The sequence below is a fragment of the Streptopelia decaocto genome (assembly GCF_964273445.1).
Source record: "Streptopelia decaocto genome assembly, chromosome: Z".
Classification (NCBI taxonomy): Eukaryota; Metazoa; Chordata; class Aves; order Columbiformes; family Columbidae; genus Streptopelia; species Streptopelia decaocto.
In genome coordinates this window covers 34742215-34764855 of record NC_138657.1, presented here as the reverse complement: position 1 = coordinate 34764855, position 22641 = coordinate 34742215, and the positions used below count along the sequence as shown (strand labels likewise).

At 39.3% G+C, this 22641-nt stretch overlaps 1 protein-coding gene across 3 annotated transcripts in view; it reads right to left on the bottom strand.

Annotated features, from left to right (window-relative positions):
- The window catches only part of SYK (spleen associated tyrosine kinase), a 53318-nt gene that overhangs the window by 12877 nt on the left and 17800 nt on the right, over positions 1–22641 (bottom strand). For all 3 annotated transcript variants that reach the window (XM_082074158.1, XM_082074157.1, XM_082074159.1), the window contains exons 2-6: positions 16778–17230; positions 14370–14530; positions 6714–6852; positions 5239–5320; positions 4333–4379 (exon numbers count right to left, since the gene is read on the bottom strand). In XM_082074158.1, coding sequence (XP_081930284.1) covers positions 4333–4379; positions 5239–5320; positions 6714–6852; positions 14370–14530; positions 16778–17191 — 843 coding nt within the window. In that variant the 5' untranslated portion in view covers positions 17192–17230. The remainder of the gene's footprint in view (positions 1–4332; positions 4380–5238; positions 5321–6713; positions 6853–14369; positions 14531–16777; positions 17231–22641) is intronic.

Sequence of the window (22641 nt, the reverse complement as noted above, 5' to 3'; positions counted from 1 at the left end):
AATACCTTTAGTATCTTGAAGTATGACTAATGTATCAAGCAAGATTTGAAGAACACCTTGGTCTTACAACAAACAACGTGGTTATTGAAGCAAAAAGCACACAAACTGATATTAATTCCAAACAAAAATGAACAGGCTTTAGATTTTACATGTGCACTTTTGTTCTGCATACAGATACTTCTAAAAGAAAGACAATTATGTTTTACAATAACACATTAAATAAATGTGACTAATCAGCATTTTTAGGTGTCACTGAGAAATCATACCTGCCTAATTAAAACTACGATGCGATACTTATTTACCAAGGATTTAGGCTGATGCTGAGGTTGAAATAATATACTGAGCCACATTTTCAGCCATTTTAAACAGCTTTGGAACTGACTTGCAGTTCGATGTTCTGTACTTTTAAATAACCCAACTGGACTTTTTTTTTTGGCCTGAAAAGGTAGCTTTTCTGATGGATAGGATTGGTATTTTTCCTAGCTTTCTTATTAAAAAAAAATGTTTGATTTCACGTAAAAAAGGTATCTTGAAACACCAAGGATAGCCATGCAGTCCCTAATCCTGCTGGAAAAACAAACTTTTTTGATGCCCGGCAGTTTTCATAGCTCTAATACAGAAAAATTCAGCACATTGGAAAAGCCTACTGAATCCGCTGTTTTCTTTTACCTCACAAAACTCTCTTCCCATAATTGGAATAAAGGAAACCTGAAGAAATTCCCAGCTATAGTTTTGCAACAGATAAATTCTCCAAGAGGTTAAGTGCTCTTTTGCACATGGTGAGCGTGGTTCATTGTACTTTGCTGACAAGACTATCTCCCAGCACTTGACCAAGCAGCCACTTGTACTGCTGTGATGATAATACTGCTTAACTCAAATGTTTGTATTAGACATACAAATACACAGTAAGAGGAATACTTAATCAGGGATAGCAACAGTATTAGTCTAAAGTTAGGCTGTACTCCTAAGGTTTAGGTCTATTATTATCATCTGATAAACTGTGGCTGAAAGAATAAAATACTGAAAAAGGTTAAATGGAGAATTTGGGTAGTTGTTAGATTTGACAGCTTCACTGTAGTGTCAAACAACTGATTTTAGGCTCACATCAAAAGTTCCTCCGGAGGTTTAAATACATACTGCGATGATGTGCAGGGAGAAAAAAGTAATTCACAAAGTCAAAAGTGATCCAAATTACTTTAAATCTAGTTATGGAGCCCCTGCTGCAAGACAAGAAAAGTCCTGGTCCATACATGTGCTGAGAAACAATGTAAAGGAGTAAGAGTCCATAGTCTACATGGATAAATTATCTCCAATGCAGACTTTCAGCAGAAAGTCCTTTCTTTGGCAGAGGAAGCATATTAGTGTCACTAAAAAGGAGATGTCCAAATTAACAGAAAAGGGGCCAAAAACCAGCAACATATTGTTACTCTATGTTTGTTCTCAGACCCTTAGAAAATACTACATAAATCACTTCCCTGATGTTGTAAATTTTACTCCAAGCCTTCACATGCCAACAGTTCGCAGTTAAATTAGTTAGACAGTCTGCCTTGCATATCATCCAGCAAACCTTTCTATGGTGTTCATACCCTCTTTTAGCTTCAAAGCAATTTCATACTGGGCATGTTCTCCACAAAGGTTTTGGAATTATACCAGTGTATTTCAGGCATTAATATTTATATAAACAAAAAATTATTGAAAAATTGGTCTGGATGAGAAAACCAGCATTAGATTGTCCCTCTGAACAGGCCATCCCTCTCCTTCCTTCAGCTGTTATGTTCTGTCCCTCTGTTTTCTCTCTTTTGATTCTTTATTCTGATCAGCCTTTTCTCACAAGTCATGATTGTTCCTTTTGCTCTGCTCTGGTTTATCTCCTGTTGGACAACACTCTTTGGTGCAGTGCCAAAAACTGGTATTCCAGCTGCAACATTACCAGTGTTGAACAAGATGGAAACACTCTTGAAGTTTCCCTTCTACCAGCATGATGATTGTTGGTCCTTGTTCCTGTTCTGATCCATTACAGGCATCACATCCTCTGAAAAACTGTTGCTGCTCCCCATCCTGTGTTCTACAACTGATTATTAGAAGTACAATATCTTGCACTGGTTTCTACTGAGTTTCACCCTGTTTTTTGCAGGACATTTCTCCAATTCATCACAATTGAGTCCAAACTCAGACATTCACAATAACACTTCACATATTTTGGAAATCCATTTTATAAAATGAAATGGATGCAGTACTTCAGGAATGTCAGAAACTCAATAATCTTAATTATGATGGTGTAAATAATGTGAAGATACATTGCACATCCTCTACAGAAGACTTTGTGATTGCATTTGTTCTTTTGAGGATGAATTTTTCTTTCTGCAACTTGAATTAATTGTATTTCAGGTTCCGCATATAAAAAAAGCTACGTAACTAGTCTTAAGTCAGTTACGGCTTTTGCACAAAGATATTAATCTATGAGAACCTGGCAATATTAACTGGAGTCTTTGAGCTCTATAAATAGTAATATTAATTTTTTCAACTTTCTATTTTTATGTTAATACTGCAGGAAAGTAACTCAGCAGGCTTGTTTTATAAAACTCCTAAAAAACCCACAAAATTCAGATTTCACTCTTAAGAAGTTCAGAATATCAAACATACTGTAGCTTTAAGCCATATTTTTTGAGAATATGTGCAGAATATGCATTCAAAACATCTCACATCTTTGATACTTTTCCTTCTATCCATCATGATGAGTCTTATATGTAACCACCACAAATCAATCATGAAAACATGAATGGTTGTATGTAGAATGCACAAGTGACCAAGTGTATTTAAGTAACTACTTGCTAGAGAAGTTCGTGTTCAAGGGTGGAATTAATCTCACCTAACTATGGCCACCTAAAAGTAAAGCATACAGTCTTGAATAATCACATAGGTCCCTTCTGAGTGCAAAGACATAGGCACATATTGGTGGAAAGTCATTTCACCACTTTTAGGCTGAAGTGACGTGTGGATGGGTATGCATCTCTCTCTTGCTTCAAATTTCCTCAAAAATGAGCCTTTGTGATTTGCTGAATGACTGTCTTTTCATCTGAGTTAATTAATGTTAGGCAAGATTAATCGTACCCTGTCAGTATGACTGAGTCTTTCACCTGTAAAATATCGTGAAAAACTAGGGCAATGTGCTGATGAAAAGAGAAGAGGTTGGGCCATTTAATATCACTGCACAGTTCTAAACATCAGCCAGCTTAGTCAGATACACTTTTTTTTGTTACTGCTTTTTTGGTAAGCTAAATACCTAAAGTAAGATTACTTGAATTTATTTTCATTTATGCTTAAACAGCAAAAATTTCTATGGATAATCTAAAACGTATGTATTATTCCCAGAGTGAATGTGTTTGCTCCATCGCTATAACTGCCTGTATCCCAGATGTAACACATGTAGCCTCGTGTGTTGAAACTTCCCGGTTATCCTTGTAAACAGCATGGATCCAAATCTCAGGACAACATTTAAAAAAAAAAATGCACCGATTTTTATTGTGTAATTTCCAATGATTTAAAAGGGCATCTGAGTTTCAGAAAGTGGTGACATGGGAATGGCTGTGCACAGACCCACAAGGACTCAACAATACTGACATAAATGTAATTTCCTATTTGAACAAAAATACTTTTTTCTATAATGTAGGGCTGCATGAAGAAATGACCTAGATGATTAGGCTCTCCAGGGAGTGGTAAAACAGCTAAATTAAACTCCCTGTATCAGATGAGATCAACTACAGCTGAATGAGTTAGTGTTATGCATCACACCTCAGGCGGCTTTTCTAATCAATGGACTCTAAGAACTTAAGATGGATGGGCTTGCTCATTATTGACGGAGTTGATGAAAGAACTTTCAGTAATTTAACAGCGCAAGGTATCAAATCCTTGTGCAAATTCTAATAATAACTGCACACACCAAATACGAAAATAAATTGAATATCCATTTCTGCTTCAGTCAGCACATTCTCAAAACGGACAATGTAAACAAAGCAGTATATCTCCTGTTGATACAATCACTATAGAACATGACCATCAATTATGCATTTTGCATATGAAAACTACTGATTTTCACATATATTTATAAAAGAAATTTTAAAAAATTAATGATTAATAGCTCATGCAAAACACTGATGAAAGCAACAACCATGCTAGAATATGTTAGGCTGCTTCTTTTCCACTTAGTGGTTATACCCCTAGAAAAACAAGTTCACCGCTGCAACAGTATATAAGCATTAGGATTCCTAGAGCAGTATGTGACTGGAAGTCTTCTCAAATATATGCTACTGCTCTATCACCACCTACTCTTACCTTTGATGGGGTTCCGGGAAGAGGATGAGTGCTAAAAACAACATTATCTGTAAAATAATCAAATGAAGAAGGACACTGAGCAAGGTGAGAAATGCACTGTAAGAACACAAAATTTTACAAAGGGGACCAACCTTCTAGTTTTGAAATCATATTACAGTGTTTGTCCTTGCTCATCTTCTTTGCTTTTGTCTCTATCATGCAGCAGAATCTGGTGCTTGTTGTGACAGAGACAAATATATGCGCAGTGCCTAAATGATTCAAAGAAGCTGAAAAGGTACGGGCATACCCTCTCACCATGGCACTGGTATCCAGTTAGAACGACAGAAGAAGGCCTTAGGGAGACAACATTGCTTCTGGAACAGCATGAGTTATACAAGGATCAGGCAGAAGTATCTTTTTCTCCTCGGCAATCAAGCCAAGAGGGAGGACAAGGTCTCATGGGTATTTAACTTAACATTATAGAAGAAACAGGGTGAAAAGCTTACTGGACTCAGAACACTCCCCTCAACCCCCTCCTGTCAACTTATCAAGGAACGTCTCTCTGGCCCATGCTTTCAGTATCAGTTGCAGCCAATCCCTTGTTCTGTGCAGCTCTCCCCAGCATGGGAAGCAACACCTCATCTACTGGCAACTCACCTGCTGGGTGCACTTTCACTACACCCAACTGGAATATTTGCCCATGACCGTGCTGCACCTGCTGGCCCACAGGATCTACCTCCACCCTGCATGGTCTGGCAGATCCTCACTCATTTGAGAAATCAGAAATTTAACATTTAGATTTATTTTTATCTGACTTTAATCTACTGTAATCTGCACCCACCTACACCACAAGTGGAAAAAATACATGTATCATTACCACCATTAGCATGGCTATTTATGCATATCAAAATAACAGAAATAACTCACCATTTTCTGCACCAAGTTTTGGACAGGGAATGGTAAGAACCCTTAGCAATCCATCTGGTTTGTATGAATAGTGCTCAACTAACTGCCAGAATGAGAGGGGAAAAAAAAAGAGATAAGGAGATAAAAAGATATTAAAAGGTAAGGAAGATATAATTAAATATACTGTCTCTTTAAAACTGTGTGCATATGTACAATATTTGGTATATATTACAGCATACAGAAGATCTTTACTGTGTGTGCTCTTAACTTTACTTCTGTTTAGTAGAGGTGCATGTTTCTGAAGTAACCTTGAGGATGAAACTGGAACCTGATCCAGGAACTGGATTTGTAAAATTCAGCATTCCACACCTGATTCAGCTAATCAGCTTTGTAACTCTTTGTAACTCTGAGATCCTGCCCCCTTTTTTATTTTTCTCCCTTTTTTTTTGTTCTCTCCTTTATCCCAAGATGGGCATAACTACAGTGCAGGAATTGTCCTAATACACAATGCTTCCTTTCAACCTCAAAGTTGCAATGGGATGTAAGCATTTAATAAATATATAGCACAAATACCTGTGGCCATTTCTGTTCCTGGATTGTTCATTCCACAACATTTTATTACTGGTTCATTACTGCTATTTTGGCTTTAGTGCCAAGAAAGAGTTGCAGACATATTCAAAAGAACTTGTAAGATATCATAGCTGCTTTTAAATTTCCAGTGACTCCAGGAAATAAATATGCACGACATTTACACGAAAGGCTAAGAATTAATGTATGCAAGTAAAGACTCGTATTTTAGACTTGAGACTCTCTTTACTTTTTTCAGTAGAATTTTAAGCAAGAGGACATAAGAGATTTCTGCAGGGGTTTCAATTACCTCAGCATTTTCAATTTACACAGTCATTTCTTCAATATTCAGCTTTATTACTGACTATAGCATAGTCAGCTATGCATTCCTTAATTGCTTAATCTTGACCAGGGTTCAGACATATTTTGGCAGTAACCCTCAGCAAATTATCCTTTTCAGCCTTGAAGGTAGAGAATTTCAAAGCTAAAGAATGTAGTATGTGTACAGCATCCTAAACGATCCCCTTTGTGCCTCCTGGAATTCTGTTTATTGCTGTCATAAAGGACACTAGTGAAAGACTATAACTAGCAGAGCTATTATTGAATATGGTTGCTTGCAAATGCAAACAGTCTTCCATTTTAGAGAATGTCCAGCTGAGTAATAATTACAGCAATTTTAAACTCGGCCAAGCTGCAACATCATATTTAAAATTATTAAATTCGCTAGACTTACATAGCTTTCCACATTAACATATATTTTCTTCATGTATAGAAACCCCATAAAGTTAGAAACATATGACAAATAACCCGCCAAAACTTGTTGCTATTTAGCTAAAGACTGTTGTTGCACAGCAAAGTAAAACAAGCTGCCTCAGTCAGTTACATGGAAACATGATGACAGATACCCAAGTGATTCAAAATTAACAGACCTGCCAGAGGGTGTCAAATCTTTTTCCATCTGGTATGGAGAGCTTTCCTGTCTTATCTCTGTCAATACGGTAATGCAGTACTTTTCCATCATTCAGCAGACACAGGGCATAGGAACCATTGCTGTCCCTTTCTCGGATACTGCAGGAATAAGGGAGATTTTCAGAGTCATGCTTTACTAGAAATGAGGATCTGGGTTGAAGCTTTTTTTTAAACCATCCTTTCCTTTAAGCTTTTGTATTAAAATAAAGCAAAATCAGCACTGCAACTTTTCAAGACATTTTGTTGGGCCTTTATTTCACAGAATCACAGAATGTTAGGGATTGGAAGGGACCTCGAAAGATCATCTAGTCCAATTCCCCTGCCAGAGCAGGAACACCCAGATGAGGTTACACAGGAACATGTCCAGGTGGGTTTTGAATGTCTCTAGAGTAGAAGACTCAACAACTCCCCTGGGCAGCCTGTTCCAGTGCTCTGATACCCTGACTGAGAAGATGTTTCTTGCAAACTTAAGTGGAACCTCTTGTGTTCCAGTTTGCACCCATTGCCCCTTGTCTTATCATTGGTTGTCACCGAGAAGAGCCTGGCTCCATCCTCATGACACTCACCCTTTGTATATTTGTAAACATTAATGAGGTCACCCCTCAGTCTCCTCCAAGCTAAAGAGACCCAGCTTCCTCAGAACTCCCTAAAGTTGTTTTTGTTTTTTTCCCCTTTTATTTTTCACCAAAATAACAGATGAAAACAGAACATCCACAACGTGGAGCTCTTTGCTAGGCAGCTACAGAGCACTGTGCAGTGCACGAAGTGCTGTCTGAGCAAGCAGGCGTTGGAAGGCTTTGGCACTGCAGGCCTGCCAAAGCCCACAGAAGTCTGAGGCCAGGGTCCCAGCAGCTACACTTCCATCTCCTCTGCAGCTGATCTAAAATTAAAAACAATAGATAAACACCTTAATTAAAGCAAGATTTCTATCTTTTATCTTTTAGTTTGAAATAAAGAGATGGCAGTAGGGGTAGAAGATAAAATACTGAAAGAAGACAATGTAAAACACAAATAAAGGGAAAATCTTTGTGCACTGAAACAGCTTGTTGTTTGGCTGGGAATCTAATATAAATAATATATTTCTCTAATCATCAATTCTCATCATTTCTGTAAAGACATTAAAGCTTTGTTGGACATTTCACATAAATTTCACATGAAATTTCACATGGTATTGTGGTATATATTTGGTCTAAACTTTACCAGGGAGAGATCACATAATGTAATATAAAAACATTGTTCAAAATTGATAGATAGCCAGGATGAACTCCTTCTTCCAGGAGATCTGCAAGCAACATCTGAGTTACGTGTTAAGTGTTGCAGAATTGTTTTATGTGTACGCAAGGCTGGCTCACCCAGAGACCAGTGTCTTCTGGGGACCGGACATGAAGCAGATAGGAATTTGCTACTAGCTCTATCACAGTTGGCACAGCATTTCTGAGTTTAGAAAGTATGCTTTTTCTTTTAGTTTCAATTGCCCATGCTCACTGGCTGCTGATAGTGAGACAGCAACAGAGCTAGATTAAAATTTTCTGGAATAATGGGTTTTTCCTATGAAAACCCCTGATTCAGCAACTCTGAAACATTTCTTGTTTCAGTGTGCACAGAAATCTCTTCACTCTCCCTCGAATTTTATAAAGCCCTGAAAAGAAATATAGCAGGAAGGTGTTGGGAAGCTTCACTCGGTGCAACACTAGTACTTGCTATAACATCTCAGAAGACTGCAGAGGCAAGCATTAAATTCTGCTCCTCAGCTGACTCACTCAACACTGAACTAAAACTGTGTTTTGTCTGAGCTATTCATGCAACTATTTTTTCAAGCAGAATGATTTTTGTTGCCTAAGATGTGAACAGGACACTGACTAAAGGAAAAGAGAAGGGTCAGGTTTTTTTTTTGTTTTCTGCAACCAAAATAACTCGCCTGGTGTCTCTAAAGCAATTTGAAACACTTTGTGGTTTTTCATGACATGAAGGTATTTTCTTCGCTGATTTCCTGTGCTGACTGACCAGTGCAGAGCAACAGGTTCTGCTAAAATGAAGAATGACTTCTACTTAGTCTTCCTCTGAATTGCCCTTAGCAAATAAGGCTCAGGAAAATATTTTCAGTATAGAGGGCATTACCTCTAAAACACAAATGAATGGCATTTAATTGCATTTAGACTTCTGCTCAGAATAGAGCACAAGTAAAATCAGAAAAACTGAACGGATTGTTTCCCAGTAACAAAAGTCCTTCACATTTCACATGAGGAAATGATGGCTCCAAAACAATTAGCTCTACTGAAACTGACTCTCATTTGCAAGAGTTGTTACTATGACAAGAGGCATCACAAACATTTCTTGAGGGTGCAGCCATCAATGGGAGAACACAGTCCTGATTTCTAAGTGCACACACAAAAAACCTTCCATTCTAACACTTATGATTGACCAGGGTCCAGAAGAAGCCTTCTTCTCTGGGGTTATGTTCCAGGTTTGTTTTTTTTTAACTATAGCCAGTTAACTCCAGTACAATTTGGATCCCTACAAAACACCACAGGAAGTACTGCTATCTTCCAGAACATGTCTGAGGAACAGAAGTATTAAGAGCATTGAAGCAACAAGCCAAATGATGGCGTAAGTCTTAGTTTTGTCAACTAGAACCCTTACTGCTCCAGAAAGTGCTCTCAAAGAATTTGCCATCACAGCCCAAACCAAAAAATTCTACTGCCTCTGGTGACAAGAATTGTCACAGGGCAATTTCATTTTGCTTTTGTAGACTGTGATAATGTCTGTCTAGGTTAGGCTAAGCTTCCAGAACTCCAGCAGGGTACACGTTATGCAGTACCTTACTGTCACTGTAAAAAATAGAATCAAAGAAAAAGGCCGCTCATGCTGAAAGTTATATACTGAAACCTTTTCAAATGGCAACCCAAGTCTTCACATCTTCTCGATGGTGCTGCCTGCACTACTCAGGGTCATCACATCAGATGTGGGGACTCTTTTCATTTACGGAACTTTTGTTCTGTGAACAGTAACAATTTTCAGAATGTTGAGGAAAAAGTCCAGAATTCCAAATGCACTATCTGCTTTAATGTGCTCTGAAATTACACAAACTATTTATTGTTCTTCAATACAAACTGATGATAAAACCACCCTCATTTAAAAAAATACATTTTTTTTTTAAAAGGCATTTTGGCTAGGAAGGAAGCCAGCAGTGAAATATCACCTGGTCTTCCATGTCATGCCATTGCAGATAATTACGTATCTATTGAAGAAAAACATGAAGATAACAAACACCTGTAAATAAACAATATTGTCCTTTCATCCACTGAGATTAAGTGGAACAACATCACTGGGAGAAAATTAGAATTCATAGATTAGAGAAGTAGCAAGGTATTGCGATTTGCTATGACATACACTCTAAAACAGCAATTTTAGAAGGAAGTGAGAAACTCAAATTCTTATGTGATACAACACAAAGAAGGTTTAGTTATTGACTTTAATTTTCATGCTATATGTGTTTGAGTATCTTTTATGTTTTTGTAAATGTAACCTAAATAGCAACCAATAACTATTTGGAGTATCGTTACAGACTGTGTAAATTGCTAACCATTCTCTCTTTTGCTAATGTCTCCATGTTTTATTGGAAGCAAAAAGAACAATGTCTCAATTTTTTCTCCTTCCAAGTGAAAAGCCAAATGATCCCTTTCTTTCTAAAGGAAAATATCCCTGAGGGCAAAAAAACAGAAATTGCTATTACAACATGCCTCATTGACTGTGTAGAAAAAAAGAAGCCACAGCATTCTACAGTGGAAAATAATGGAGGAAACAAACTAGCAAAATGCTTGCTTTAGGAATGGTGTGAATTTTTTCTCACTCCTGAATCCAAGGGTATGTAAAGGTTTGCTTTAAAGGCCTTGCTTTGTGTCCTCAGTGATAACAGCTTCCTTGATGCCAGAGACACTGACATTCCCCACTGCTGAGCAAGCTCCAGCCATTCCCTCCTTGTCTGTCCTTAAGACCACCTCTCTTGTAATGTTATTAATGACATAGTTATTCATCATCACTTCAAATACCTGCAGCACAATGCACATTTTCCAAGTTTGAAGGCAATAAGGAATGAACTTGGTGCCATCTGTAAAAGGATCACACAAAAGAAAAAATGGATTGACTGCAGCCTACATTTACATATTTTCCTCTCCTCTGTTTAGTAACACATTCAAAGCTGTTTCAGAAATGTCAGCACACTACAGAATTCGGGACCTAGGTCAGCCACACACTATTGTTGTCTACAATGGAACCTAAAACTTCATCTCCTGATAAGGCTATTGTGGTGTGCTACACAGTGACAAAAACACCTCTGCAAGAATGACTGTGTCACTGTAGTTAATTTTGTTGGCATTGCCCTGCCAGCAAAATACACTATGCTCCAGCAAAACCCTAACAAATAGCTTTACTGTTTAACTGCGCCTGCAACAGAGGATGTTCTCAGTACAGCTGTCTTGGTGGGGGCTCACATCTTCACACCTCTGACCCACCCTGCCGCTGAAGCACACAGCGCAGAACAAGAGTTGAGAAGCCACAGCCCTGCTGCGGTGGTCAGCATTGGCACATCACCATGTACCTAACTGAATCAGTAAACAGCTTTCCAGAGAGCTGTGGGCATCATGCAGGCTGCTGTGGAGGGGAATGCAGCACCTCCAGAACACACGGCTCACTGTCTGTATTTTATCATTTGTCTTGGAAATTTTTTATGGTCATCTAAGGCCTACCAACTACTTGGCATTTTGAACGGTTAGGTTCTTTATAGATATCATTGCAATATTAATAACAGCATTAATAATATTAATAGTATTATCTATGACGATCTAGGCAATATTGATCATCATAATATAAAATTATGGCCCCTAGTGGGCAAAGTCTAATGAAAAAACAGTGTCTTGTAAGAACCAGCATCCTATCTAGCATGCAAAGCAGTGTTAATGAAGCTAACAGGGCCTGAGAGTTAAATATTCAGGTAAATAAATAAACACGTTTCAAAAAGGGCTATGCAGGTAGTTCTAGAGATTGCATATTTTCCTTCTATTCCACCGCTACAGTTTTTTTCTCCAAATGTTGCAGCTAACTTGGCAATTTTTCAGGAGTGCTCTTCCTGGAAGAGGTGGGCACTGCTTCCTATTTCACATAGTTTCATGGCATTGTTTCTATATTTGGCTTTGAAAACAAATTCTATAGCACCCACAGACATAGTTATTTCATTGAGTTTTCAGTCATGACCAAAACTTCAAAAAGACCTTTGAAAACTCACAGAATCACACAGAATCACCCTAGTAAAATACCCACAATTGCTCGGAACTTTTCCAGCAGCTTGGATGAGACATAATGTTAGGTGTATTATTATACTTGTGACATTTTGAACTGCAATCAAGAAGCCTTTCAACTACTTCCATATTATATAAAAAAACTTCTAGATTTTATGACCTTGTACTGCTGCAAAGCAGCACTAAAGAAATGTAAGCATTAGATGTGTTCTCACAGAGACCACTGTACTGGATTTTGTTTCAGTCTAGTAGGTCAGACAGCAGATTTCTGGCATAATGAAGTTTTAGAGACCTTTGTAAAAGAATACACTGTTTTTTTCACAACAAACAGCATTATTTTTGTCATATACCGGCACCTGCTTGCGGATTTGTTGAACAGTCTTGAAGTACCTCATCTCATTGAAAATCTAGCTTCCATCTATGTTCCCAGACTTCCATTCCTACCTCAACAAGTGAACTTCTCTTAGGCATTGAATGTTTCTCAGTTTTACATTTCAGTCAGGTACTAGGCTTGATTGTCTCAAACAATGTGAGAAAAACAGTCCCTGTGCACTCACAAGCACAAATTCACAGTCTTCAGTCCATGGAGGTACAGAAGATTCTGACCGGCGCTGCTGCCTGGTACGCAAAAAATATGTGATGCCTGTGTCTGAAATGTAGAATAATGTCCCTCTCTGGCACTCAACAATTTCACGGCTGCTCTTTCAGTTAGCTAACAAATAAGTGGTTTATTTCTCAACACCTGCTGAGCAAGCCCATGTTAGGCAAAGCACTGCAGAAAACAGAAAATCTCCCTGAATTAGATAGTTCTCTATTTGCTATGAGCCTCTAGGTCTACTGATCTGAGAGCTAGATGAGCTCTGGAAGGAAAAAATAACCAATTCCTGATAAAAAATCCCACCACATTATTTCTCTTGCTGCTCTGGCTGCTAAATTATGGGGCAGGTTAACATCTCACCCTGTTTCTTCCCTGGGAGTAAAAGAGCAAATGGCAGCAAAGTTGTTCCTGAGCTCTAAACCTGCCAGATAGGCAGTCCATGCAGGAACAATTAATGCATCAGAAAACACCCTACAGACATAGAAGTAGAGAATGTTGTCCTTAATACGACGGACCTGGGCTTAGCATACTATCAGTTACACTTTCATATTATTTAAGTTCCAGTTGCACTTCCCATGATTTAAACAGAGCCTTAAAGTTAGCATTTTTCCCTCTATGGGTTTATTTACCTGATGCAAAATCAACCACCTGAATTCCAGCGGAACTATATAAGATATGCACCTACTACACATAATCAGTCCCACAGAAGGTCTGGCTGCTCCCTCCACAGCCCGTCAAGCATGTCACTGCAAATGTTCTTCCTTGGCCACGATCTTTAAGCTTCATTTAGTATCATTACATAAATACTTCCACTGGGTGGGGGCTGGGGGTGTGAAAAATGGCTCAGTGAAAACATTGGGTTTTTTTCAAATGAGGATTTTCCAAAATAAAAATCTTTTGGTTAGAAGATTTTGACTGTCTCTAATCCTCACAAGAGAAAGCTGTTAGTCACTATCCTAAATGACACATTTGCACTCAGAAAACAAAAGATCATGAGGGCGAGTAAAGGCAGACAGCGGCAGGCAAAAAATAGTGTTACCAAGGTAAAGGCAATTCCTTCTGCTGCTTAACTGCAAAACAAAGCACCACCACTGCCCCCAGGAAAACTGACAGGTATAGATGCCAACAGCTGTTAACATCGGCAGTTCATTTATATTTTTAGCACTGTGGTTAGTCAGCATATTGGGTGCAGGTGGCTGGGCTTTGGCAGCAGGAGCTCTGTGGCGAGGCCAGGGCTGCCCTGGGCTGCTCACCACTGGTTCCAGCTGGCCCCAGTGGACACCCCCACAAGGCACTGCCAAGCTCCTCAGCCACATATTTGGAACCATACAGTTTTCTACCCCTGTTCTGTTGAGGAGGGGGAGCGTGACAGCGGCTTGGTGGTCCAAGGTTAACCTACCACAGTCACTTAGTACTGCTTATCAGTTATAAAACAAAGTTTAATTAATTTTTTCTTAGTACTGAGTTTCTCTGATGCTCCATTTAGAATTAAACCTAGTATTTGATTTAAAAAAAAAATCACCCACCTTTTGCTATAGTTTCTCATCTTTAATTATGTTGAAACCTAATCTTGGAGACGCTTAGTATGATTATGTCACGTGTATTATGCTGGACTGGGCTCTCTCACTGTGAACGAGCCACCTTTTAGAACATATTCTCATTTGAAATTCATTCAAAAGAACTACGCAGTACTGGTGGCAAACCACAGAAAAAAAAGCACTCACAGGAATTTTCCATTGTTTCTTGATCCAATGAGGATACGATGTTCTGACTCTTCCCGAGAGATCCTCCCATGGAACCACGGCATCTTCTCATGGGCAGTAGTGGCAATCAACTTCTCCAGCTGAGGCTTTTGACTAATGATAGCTTGTTCAAGAGCATGCCCCTAAAAAGTGATAAAAACACAGTGGGACACTCAAACTGTCTTTGGCAATAAAAACATGACCAGCAGACTCCCAGTATTGGATTGCTTTTGAGACATTCAAAATCTGCACATATTTGTTGCATGTAAAGAAAAGATCTGGTTGCTATAAAGATATTAAAACAGAAACTGATGTATGCTAATCTAAACGTCGCAAAGCTGGGATTCTTACTTTACAGAAGTGGTCCAATGGTGGCTACTTTACAGAAGTGGTCCAATTCTTACTTTACAGAGAAACAGAAGGAAAAATAACAGGTAAATTAAGCCCTTAATATATCAGTATTTCAACTGGAAATGATATTTTTATCCTAATGAGATATTTCTAATTATACTTAGCGTCACTCTGAGATGTCATACCACACCTCCATATTACATATCTGTGGCAGTTTACTGAAATAAACTGAATGCACTTTGCATTGTTGCAGCATGTCCATGTTGAAGACACCAACACAAATTTCCCCAAAGCAGACAGGGCAGTTCCAATTCTAGAGTGAAATATAGTAATATTTTAGGTATAACCTGGACAATTCTAAACTCATCTACAACCCATCACTTTTAAATTTGGCCCAGAATCTGAGGGCAGAAAACTCTACATTCATCAGTTTTCAACTTGAGTTCACCAACTTCCTTCTAGACTGGGCTCAGACTCATCAGAAAAAACTGTAAGCCTCAGCAGTTGTAGTAAATATACTTTAAGTTTCAGTCTTTTCCAGTTTGGGCATTGCTTCACATATTTTACAGAGCATAACAGATAGGGTTACTTGTTAGTAAAAAAAGAGACGAAACACCTTGCATAACTCCATGAGTTCGTACTGGTAACTCACAGCATCCCAAGGTGAAAGAATATTCCTATTGCAGCCTCCTACACCAGCGTTTCCATGTTAAGACTGTTTTTTCCACAGTTATTCTAAGCAAAAACCTAGACTGTCTTCCTCAGCATGGAACATTCCTGCTTAACACACAGTACTGAAGATGTATATGCAATGCTCTGCACTTAAGAAACCAAAGTCTATTTTGCATACAATCTAAACAAGCACTGCAGAAACAAACCAGCTAAGAAGGGAGGATGTAAAACAAGTCACCATGATGCCATGCCTTCCTGCACATCAACCCATAAAAATTCAGAATCAAAAGCAATCAAACAAACCATTTCTGTATCTTGCTCATTACTTTATGGTGTATGTGGAAATCAGATGACACAGGTTGGTGCAGTGGTAGATCATAAAATCGTAGAATAGTTTGTGTTAGAAGGGACCTTCAAAGGTCATCTAATCCAGCCCCCTGCAATGAGCAGGGACATCTTCAACTAGATCAGGTTGGCCCAGAGCCCCATCCAGCCTGGCCTTGAATGTCTCCAGGGATGGGGCATCTACCACCTCTCTGGGCAACCTGTGGCAGTATTTTACCACCCTCACTGTAAAAAATTTCTTCCTCACATCTAGCCTGAACCTCCCCTCTTTTAGTTTAAAACCATTACCTCTTGTCCTGCTCTTAACAGGACCTGCTAAAAAGTCTGTCCCCACCTTCCTTACGCGACCCTTTCAAGTACTAGAAGACTGCAACACGGTCTCCCTGGAGCCTTCTCTTCTCCAGGCTGAACAACCCCAAGTCTTTCAGTCTGTTCTCACAGCAGAGCTGTTTCAGCCCTCTGAACATTTTTGTGACCCTCCTCTGGCCCCTGTCCAACAGGTTCATGTCTTTCCCGTGCTGAGGGCTCCAGAGCTGGACTCAGTACTCCAGGTGAGGTCCCACCAGAGTGGACTAGAGGGGCAGAATGACCTCTACACCTGCTGGCCATGCTCCTTTTGATGCAGCTCAAGATACTATCGGCCTGGGCTGCAGGTGCACATTGCTGGCTTGTGCCTAATCTTTTTTCTACCAGTATCCCCAAGCTCTTCTCCACAGGGCTGCTCTCAATCCCTTCATCCCCCAGCCTGTATTGATACCGCTATGCTAGCTCAATACATCATAAAAGTCCTAAGTTTTGAAAAATTTCAGGAAAACTACACTTACGGCCAAGTTTTTGCATGTACTGGGGCAGGAGGTGGCAGGGGGTGGCAGGGGGAAAACCCAACTGCTCAAAACTCAGCCAGCTATGATTTCACTATGAAAAAATACTACATAGCAGCAGCTACAGCTGGAAACAAATAGTGCAATCTCTTGTTCTCCTAACTCAAAGACCACTTTATGGCAAAATCAGCTGGGATTTACCTGCAAGTTCCAAGTTTGTTTGACATACTCTCTGATGAGGTTTTCTTTTAAATCTTCAAAGGGTCCTGTTTTGGGTTCAACACCTGGTGGTCGGTTGAAAGGTTTCCTCAGCAGGCAGACAAGGCCATCCGCTTCCTCTGAGTGATAGTTAATGAGTTCAGCAGGACTGGCATGCGACTTGCCTCCTGCAATAGCATACGAGCCACTCAGCTCCCTCTCAATTGTATAATGATGAACTTTCCTTCCATGGGCCAACGATAAGGCAAAGCCCCCCAGGTAATTCCGGCTTTGGCGCAGCAAGTATAGTCCATCAGTCACTCCTCCTTGCATCAGGTACTCCTCAGCTTCTTCACGTGTAATATTGCCAAAGAAGTATGGCAAGTGGTTGGCAGGGTTCGCTGTATTAGAAGCCATGTTTTTTGTTTTCCAAGTGGCAGATTCAGCAGTCTGTATCTGAAAAACACAGACATGAGTATCAGTTGAAAATAAGATAAACCAGTAACATGGCAGTTCACATGTCGTATGTTGGTAATACATTCAAAAAAAATATTTTAGGATTAAGATCACATTTTTATTTTTATCTTGTTATAGGCTATCTTTCCAAATCCCAATAGAAAGTTCTTCCCTCTAATATAAAACAAAAGTTTCTTGTAACTACACAGTTCCTTTATTTCTTTCCCTTTCTGCTCCTTTGCTTAGCCATACAGAGGTCCTGACATTTTCACTTGCCTGAATGCTATATCCATCCTTTTGTACTGGCCTTCAGGTATTTGCCAATAAAAGGAAATAGATATATAAGAAGACTCAGTGAGAACAGATTTTCATCTCACTTTTGTGCCATTATGATTCTGTGTATAAAAGCAGTGTGTGGGCTGAGTATGGACATTAAGTCCTATATTAAAATAGTTAACATTCCTCTCCACAGAGATTTACCAATGGTTTGTTAATGGGGAAAAAAAGTGATAGCGTTTTTTTGAGCACTTTTAATTTCAAACAGCTTATATTGAGATAATACAATGGCATACTCTAGAGAATCAAGTTCATACTCTTAGAGAATCATAGTTCAAGTTCATACGCTTAGAGAATCAAGTTCAGCATCGCTGAAGGCTAGTGAGTATAACATAAATGTCTTCAATTATTTTATTCTTAATTTAACAATAATCTCTTACATATATATTTAATATATACCTACCATATATATGTTATTATTATATATATTAAGATACATGTTTTAAAAAAATGAACAAGGTCTCTATAAAACTCTAGCTACAGGAGTACTGTTCTTGTGCCCTGTCTTCCCGGAGTTACCCTAGCTAAGTATTGTGCTGGAATTACTTTTGTCTCTTTCAAGTTATTGAAGAGACACAAGTGCTGAATTTGGTTTATTATTCATAATTTTTTAATTACTATCTAATGGATACTGGGAGGAATAATCAGCTACCTGCCGGTAACATTTAAGTGGATAGGAAGAGAATATATTGACACCAACGAGACCTGTATTCTTGCAAGGGTATTTGCAAGCTCTCTTTTTGTCAGATTAAATGGTCCACAACTGCAACTACTTCTGTAATCACAAATTCACCAGTAAAGTCATTAATTGTTTCCTGCAACATTATGAGTTTATTGTATACTTTCTCCTCCAGATACTTCTCCAACCCAATCACTGTTTAATCAGGAACAGCCACAGACCATTACATGGACAGTTTATGGGGCATAAGAAGGAAGGAACTCCATTTAAGAATAGTTCAGCATCCTTCAATCTAGGAAAAAAAAAGAAAAATCCCACTGAGTATTATCGCCTGTGCATCTGTAAAATGATTTGTCCTCTGAACCACCAGACAACTCATGAAATGCTAAATAAAACTAGCAGTATGTGCTTACGTTTGTATTATTTGTGTGTGTTAAACTTTTCCTTAGGAAATATCTCACAGCTTCACTGCCAAAATTTTTATTTCCTTGTCTTTTAAGCTCAGCTGTGACAACTTGATGTTGAAATTCACTCAAGTATACAAAACAGGTGACAGCCTCTGTTAATCTATAGTGCATTATGCAGATTTTAGGCTAACTAGGCAACACTACAAGTATATAAAAGGAAAAACACTGTTGTTTCTTTCGATTTACAAGGTCACTGCACATATTTTTTCCAATGTATAAATAATAAGTAAAATGTATATATACTAAATATGAAACCTGTCAATATTAACCTACACAATATTGTTATCTGTATTTTATTCGGCTTACTGCAGCTCACTTATCCTACCTTCTACTATCTTGGTTAGAAGTGGACAAAAGGATCAGAACTTCAGTTTCTGTTGCTGTGCAGGATATATCAGTAAAACAATATGCCTGTCACAGCTGAACAAAGTGCACAATTTAAGGGAAGACATGCAGCTGTCTGTGGAATCAGCATTAAATAATTCAGGATGTATGTGAACGGGATTAATGAACGTCTTGTCCTGCAGCTGGCCAAAGTGTGCAATGGAGTTATGTGAGCACAGGTGAAGAGAACTTTATGGAAGACCACGGAAGAAGGGAGATCCCATAGTTTGAAGCTGCAACTGAGCAACGGGCATCTTAATGTAGGGCCTCCTGGCATACAGTGCTTCAGGCTGACACCTTCCCTGTGCTGTGCCTACTGCTTAGTTCAGATACGGCCCATCAGCGGACCACAGCCAAGCTGCTGTCTCTTGCACTCGAGTGAAGAAACAGTAGAAAAATACCTCTGCTGCTCTGTGAATATGTGAAGAAAGTTTAGGGCAGGGAGGTAGGAGATAGAGGGGAGGAACACACAAGTCAGATGAACAAGGCTTATCCAGTATAAAAAACTAGACAGGACACAGTCAGGACAAACCACATGTTGTGCATATCTTCTGGTCTTCTCCCCGCTTCCCAAAGAAGGGACATATCAAAGCTGCTGAGCTACTGCAGCCCAACAAAACAGGGCTGTGTGCAGCTTGTTACTACTCTTATGGCTTCCAAAAATAAATTAATTACTGGTTTAAGATCACATACTACACACAGGTTCATCTTTTTGTCATTTTTGTTGACAAAATTTCCCTCTGCTTTCCCATTTAAATGTTTCAGTTCTGAGAATTCATGTTCTTAACCCAAATGATCTACTAATATATTTATTAATTTTATTAATTGTGAAAGAAAGCTGTAACTGAAGACACAGAAGAAGGTAGTCTTCAGTAAGTTAACAGCAGACATTGATTCTGCATAAAATATTGTGCAAAATGATGATTTTGACTGCACCAGATGAAGACAAACACAGCTTTCCTTAAACAAAATGCATTATTTCAGTAACATAATGCAGGGCCAGAGGATTGTAATCAATACAAGGTCCAGTGAGAGGCCAGTTAATAGTGTCGTAATCCAGGGCAGTACTAGGGCCACTACTGTTTAAGATCTTCATTAAGGAGGCGAACAGTGGGGAGAGTGCACCCTCAGCACATTCACAGATCACGCAAAATAGGGAGTAGTGGCTGAAAAACCATAGGTTTGTGAAGCCATTCAGCGGGTCCCCGAAAGGCTGAATAATTGGGCTGAGAGGAATTTAATGAAGTTGAACAAGGTGAAACACTCTGTGGAGCAAGCTTTCCCCATTTGGGTTGTCAGCCTTACTAGCTGGGCAGCCACTGGGGGCAGCCCCAGACACCCCTGTAATGTCACTGTGACAGCTCCTGACCTCACTGCTTTTCAGCAGCCCCAGCCTCTGTCTCCCTGTATTTTATCCAGGGCTCCTGTGAGTGCACATGCAAGGTGTGCAGGCTCCAGCAGGACCTTTGGCTTGCTCTTTGAGCTTAGGTGTTGAGAGAGAAGCAAGCTGCATTGGAGACCATATGGAAGAGCAGGTCTGCTGCGAGGGATGGTGACATGAGCCAGTCACCACAGGCAGGGCCAGTGTCAGTCTCTTCCCAAGCGCGATATCATGAGAGGAAGCAGCCTCAAGTTGCATCAGGGGAGCTTTAGATTGGATATCAGGAAAAAAATCTTCACCTAAAAGGTTATCTAGCACTGGAACAGGCTTGAAGTGGAACCAGCAAAATGGCTGAGTCACTAAAACTGGATGTATTTAAAAGATATGTAGATGTGCGGGTTAGCGACATGGTTTAGTGGTGGACTTGGCGACATGGTTTAGTGGTGTTAGATCTACAGTTGGACCCAATGATTGTAGGGATCTTTTCAAACCTCAGTGTTTCTGTGATTCTATGATTCTGTTAGTCTGAAAGTCATCACAAATATGAAGCATTTGAATGCTCTAGTTCCTGTTTTCTTCATTCCTGCTTACTTGTTTCCCTCAGACACTCCCCATCACCATGTCATTCTTTTTTACTTCACTCTGCACCACATGTGCTAGTTTAGCTGAAATTGAGGTAATTTTCCATGCAGTTAGAATATTTTCTCTTTTGTAGCTAGCATGGTCTTTTGTTTTAAATTTAGTATGAGAATAATGAGATAACATTGCTTCTTCCCTAGGATAGAGTTAATGTTTCTCTTTCAGTAGATAGCTCTTGTTTTGAGTCAGTATGAAGCGAATGTAAGAACTCATATTTTGGCTGTTGTCAGGGAAACCGAGGACTTCTTCAATCATCCAGCTGCAGGTGCAAATTGGTAGGAGGGGGGGCACAGACTGGACATCACCTAGATTGACATCTGGGTTGATCAACTAAATATTCCCTACCATTAATAATGCGCAGGATAAAGGTACAGATGGCTTTTATGACTATTTAGTTGGGGTTTTCCGGTGCGTTAGTTTAGTTAGTTCTGCTCTGGTTCAGTTCGGTGTTAGTTCAGCCTTTTGCCATTCTGCCATTTTGCAGCTGCCCTTTGGACCTTTCTGCCTTTTGTCTTTTTGCTCTCTTGCTGAGATCAGCTGTTGGAGACCAGGGTGCTCTCCTCTCCAGGACTGGCTGTTGGGTGCAACAGGAGTTTCATGAGGGATTGCACTGGGTATAATCTATTTTATTTATTATTATTATTATTATTGGCAATAGTAGTATGTTGATATTATTTTGTTTAAATGAGTTTCTCCCTACCCTTTCAGTTCTCTCCTATACCCTACTTGTGGTTTAGGTGGAGTGACTGGCTATTGTGGTCTTTCTTGCAAGCTGATGTTAAACCACAACATGCAGACACTGCCGTTTAGGAGATGAACATACGTCATCCCACCTCTGCCAAAGTAGTCCTTGAAGGCAGGATCCAAGTCTTAAATCTCACTTTTGCAAAAGGTGTATGTAAACAGATTTGCTACTAGGTTTTCAGTAAGGAAAGAGCTTAAATCATGTTCTACTACAATTAAAACAAAAGAACAAGTGGTATAATTTTATTCTATGTGAATCTTTGTGGTCCTCAACAGCAGAGGAAGCTGGGACACAAAGGGCACAGCTGCCAAATGTTAATCCTGAGACTGCAGGTGGTTTCCACTGGCACACCGGTTGTGAGGTTAGCCTGGACATAGACACATTGGATGCATGGATGGATGAATGATCCACACTGGCTCTCTACCAGCACTCTACAGCTAATTTGGAGAAAAGGCCAAAATAATCCCATGCAATTCTCTGCTGTGCCTGTTCAAAACACTTCAGAAATGTTGTAGTGAACAAAATGCAAACAGAAGAATGCCACGACATTTCTTTGTCTGTGGGAATTTATTTTCATGGAAGTATTCATTTGAAGTATTTTTTTTGTATACCTTTAGTTTCAGACTTAAAAAAAAATGTGAGGACCTTCATATCTAAAAAGGATTATGAACTTCAGAATGAAATTAAGAGCTAATAAAATAAAAGTGGGACGGGGGTGAGGTGGGAGAGGAAGCTTGCATTCTGGCTACAAAAGATTCTGATGCAATGGCTACTGAAACT